The sequence below is a fragment of the Gossypium hirsutum genome, chromosome A04 (genome assembly GCF_007990345.1).
Source record: "Gossypium hirsutum isolate 1008001.06 chromosome A04, Gossypium_hirsutum_v2.1, whole genome shotgun sequence".
NCBI lineage: Eukaryota > Viridiplantae > Streptophyta > Magnoliopsida > Malvales > Malvaceae > Gossypium > Gossypium hirsutum.
This window is the reverse complement of record NC_053427.1, coordinates 51,494,193-51,497,438: the sequence shown is the minus strand read 5'-3', so window position 1 is coordinate 51,497,438 and position 3,246 is coordinate 51,494,193. Positions and strand designations below refer to the sequence as shown.

At 31.4% G+C, this 3,246-nt stretch overlaps 1 protein-coding gene across 3 annotated transcripts; it reads right to left on the bottom strand.

The window, feature by feature from the left end:
• Window positions 1-246: 246 nt before the first annotated feature.
• LOC121228134 (alpha carbonic anhydrase 7-like) lies at window positions 247-1,279 on the bottom strand. Of its 3 annotated transcripts, none has more exons than XM_041111300.1 (3): window positions 1,009-1,258; window positions 689-873; window positions 247-603 (listed from the first exon to the last, which is right to left on the bottom strand). In XM_041111300.1, exons 1-3 carry the CDS (start codon window positions 1,073-1,075, stop codon window positions 580-582), a joined length of 276 nt encoding a protein of 91 aa, XP_040967234.1. In that variant the 5' UTR covers window positions 1,076-1,258; the 3' UTR covers window positions 247-579. The 3 variants fall into 3 exon arrangements, with proteins under 3 accessions (XP_040967234.1, XP_040967235.1, XP_040967233.1); XM_041111301.1 differs by having other exon boundaries at window positions 255-603; window positions 728-903; window positions 1,009-1,279; XM_041111299.1 differs by having other exon boundaries at window positions 255-603; window positions 689-903; window positions 1,009-1,264.
• Between the last annotated feature and the right edge of the window lie 1,967 nt (window positions 1,280-3,246).

Genomic DNA, 3,246 nt, shown 5'->3' with positions numbered 1-3,246 from the left:
ATGAGTACTATTTATATTATTTAACTAAATTTCACATTTTATACTATTTATATTATTGAATTATTAATCATGTCAATCTTTATCAATTTTTATTAAAATTGAATTATTGATATCAATTTCATATTTTTTACATTTAATATATTTTTTTAATTTTAAAATACATGATAACAAGAATCTGAAGATAATTGAAGCAACTAAGCAAGTAAAGAAGTTAACTTGTATATAAAAGATTAATAAATAAATTATGTGGGAATGAAAGTTAATAACAAATTTGATTACTATGAGTAAATTTGATTACAGTGAGTAAATTTGATTCTGATGGATGACTGTGGCTACAAAGACCTAAAGTCATTCTTTTTAATTTAACTAAAACAAATATATTCGATTCGATTTTATTCGAATTTTATTTCACTCGACTCGATTCGAAAAAAAATCAAATTTAGTTAGGATAATAAAATAGGATTTGTCAACTCTATTAATTAAATTTTTTTTCGTTTGATTCGATCGAACGCTCACTTCTATGCTTAGTAGGCCTGTGAATTGCTTGAGGGTGTCGTTTTTGCCATCAATCCATAAATCTCAATGATATTCCTCGAAATGCACCTGCATTCACAATATTGATCAATTTTCTACATACCATCCTAAATATGATGAATGATTGGCAATTAGGAATTGCTTAGAAATCAACCCCAACACTGTAGCCTTTGTTAACCCGCGTAGCATTTACATGTTTGTAGTTCCTGGTTAAAGGTTTCAATAGCTTGTTGTGGACCGTTAGGTTCCTTTGAATGTTTATGGGAGATTGCCTTTGCCCTGAGGAACATGGTGAGAATGTTGGATCCAATTTTCCCCACTTGTCAAGGCCGTCGTTGTCTGAATAACAAAATTCCATTTCTTTAATAACTAACCCAACAAAAAGGGAAAAAATATATCAAGAAGTGAGTCTGGAATTCAAAACATATATACTATGACTTTCCAAATGGAAACGCTGCAAGAACATGATCGTACCATCAATAGCAGAAGAAATGCCAAGAAGCAAACTAAGCACGAAGAAGATGGAGTGTTGAGGAGCCATTAATTACACGACCCAAATATTGGACTTCCCACAATAATTCACCTTTCCAAACAGAAGAACTACTGATGAAAAGCTTATCTTCAGTTGCACATGGCTATTTGTGTTCATACAATTTTCTTTGCTAAGTATAGTAAGAGGTTTATTGGGAGTTTCGTGCCCCTTACACAATTATATGTCATTGGCTATTTATAGTATGCAGATATTCATGTTCTAAATGGTTCAAAACTAGAATATGACCTACAATAATTATTAGAGGGACCGTAGTATTTTTTGAATTATTATCTTATTATATGTAATAAAATAATTTAGGGTTTTCTTAGACAACATAAAGTAATTAAATGATAGTGTAATTACTAGGTCTGTTTGGTAATAATTACACTCTCTTGTAATTACAAAAAAATAAAAATAAATCATTATACGTGTTTAACTGACAAAGTATAAGTATATCGTAATTCCCTATGTCATGTTTGGTAGTACAAGTTGTAATTATATAATTATATAATTTATATATTTAAAAATATTAATTACTATAAAAAATATTAATATGATAAAAATAATTTCTAAATAAGTAATACAAATTAAAATCAAATCATCTATATATATATTATGTTAGTTTAAAAAAGTAACTAATAATATTATTACTAATAAGGCTATTTTACTAAACTGACCCAAAAAATTTTGATATTTACAAAAATGACCCAAGTTCAAAAATAATCACCAAAATGACCTGAAATGAACAGTAGAACGGGGTTTTGGCCTTCTAATGGCCGTCATCACCTCGTATTTTGGCCTTATGATTGCTTGATAATTGTGTCAGGTTTTAAAAAAAATGATTTTTTTGGTTTTGGCCTTCCAATGGCCGGCACCAGGGTATTTTCTTTTTAAAATCGTATCATACTGGTATACAAAAATACGAGTATTTTAAAAAAAAATTGGTGTTGGCCTTGTAATGGCCGGCACCAGACTAACACTATTTAATTTTTTTTTTGTTCTGGCCTTCTAATTGCCGGCCCCAGTATGAAAAAAAAAATTCAAAATTTTTTGGTGCTGGCCTTGTAATGGCCGACACCAGACTACCAGTATTTAAAAAAAAAATTTTTTGGTCCTGGTCTACTAATGGTCGGCACCAACTATGAAAAAAAATCAAATTTTTTTGGTACTGGCCTTGTAATGGTCGGCACTAGAGTACCAATATTTAAAAAAAAAATTGGTGCTGGTCTTCTAATGGCCGGCACCAAGTATGAAAAAAATTCAAATTTTTTTGGTGTTGGCCTTGTAATGGCCAGCACCAGAGTGCCAATATGTAAAAAATAAAAAAAAAATTTGGTCCTAGTCTTCGAATGGCCGGCACCAGGAACTTTTTTCGTGTCCCAATGCATTTTTTTTGTTCTGGCCTTCTAATGGCTGACACCAGACTAGTAAAAAAATTAATTTTTTTTTTTTACTTTGGTACATTGATGGTCGGCACCAGAGATGTAAAAATTTTTTTTGGGTGCTGGTTGTGTAATGGTCGACACCAAATTTATCTGATATATATAGGTATTTTATCTTCCATTTGAGTTTTTGTTTTCTTTAAAAAGTTTAGTTTTTTCTTTGTTAAGAAGAAAGCAATTTTTTTTTAAGATGAGTTCCCAAATTTTGTTTGTTTATGTTCATTTCGATGGAGAAATGAAAAATACAATTGAAGAAGGTTGTGTATTTCAAAGTCGGAAAAAAATAGGAATAAGATTCAACAAAGGTGTTTCGCTGTCGGATTTAAAATGAAAAATCAGTACAAATATAGCAAGCCGTTGCGGAAAGCAAATGGTGAGACTGTTTTACAAATTTTTTGTTTCAACTGATCTGCTAAAGTTCTCAGAAATGGAGCTTGAAGATGATGATGATCTAGGGAAAATGATAGCAATTTATTGCCCCCCTGATATAGAAAATCCCAACCCGATTGAGTTGTTCGCGGAGATAGCTGAACCAGATGCCATTCAAGTTGTAATTCCAGCAAGCCAGCGCTCTGAAATTGATTTTGATCTTAACATCTCCTGGGAAGATCAGTCAGGTTTTGGACGGTCAATGACAACTCCTGAAAATCCAAACACCAATGGATGTTCATATAACATCCTAAACTCGTGTCCTTGTCTAGAGATCCATCCGAGGTGTTGGCCACCATAAAAGATCGT

Coding starts and splice junctions, on each gene's coding strand:
- LOC121228134 (XM_041111299.1), bottom strand. CDS start 1,075: ATGGCTCCTCAACACTCCATCTTCTTCGTGCTTAGTTTGCTTCTTGGC. Junction 904..1,008: donor CATTTCTTCTGCTATTGATG/GTACGATCATGT, acceptor TTGTTGGGTTAG/TTATTAAAGAAATGGAATTT. Junction 604..688: donor ACAAAGGCTACAGTGTTGGG/GTTGATTTCTAA, acceptor TTGTGAATGCAG/GTGCATTTCGAGGAATATCA.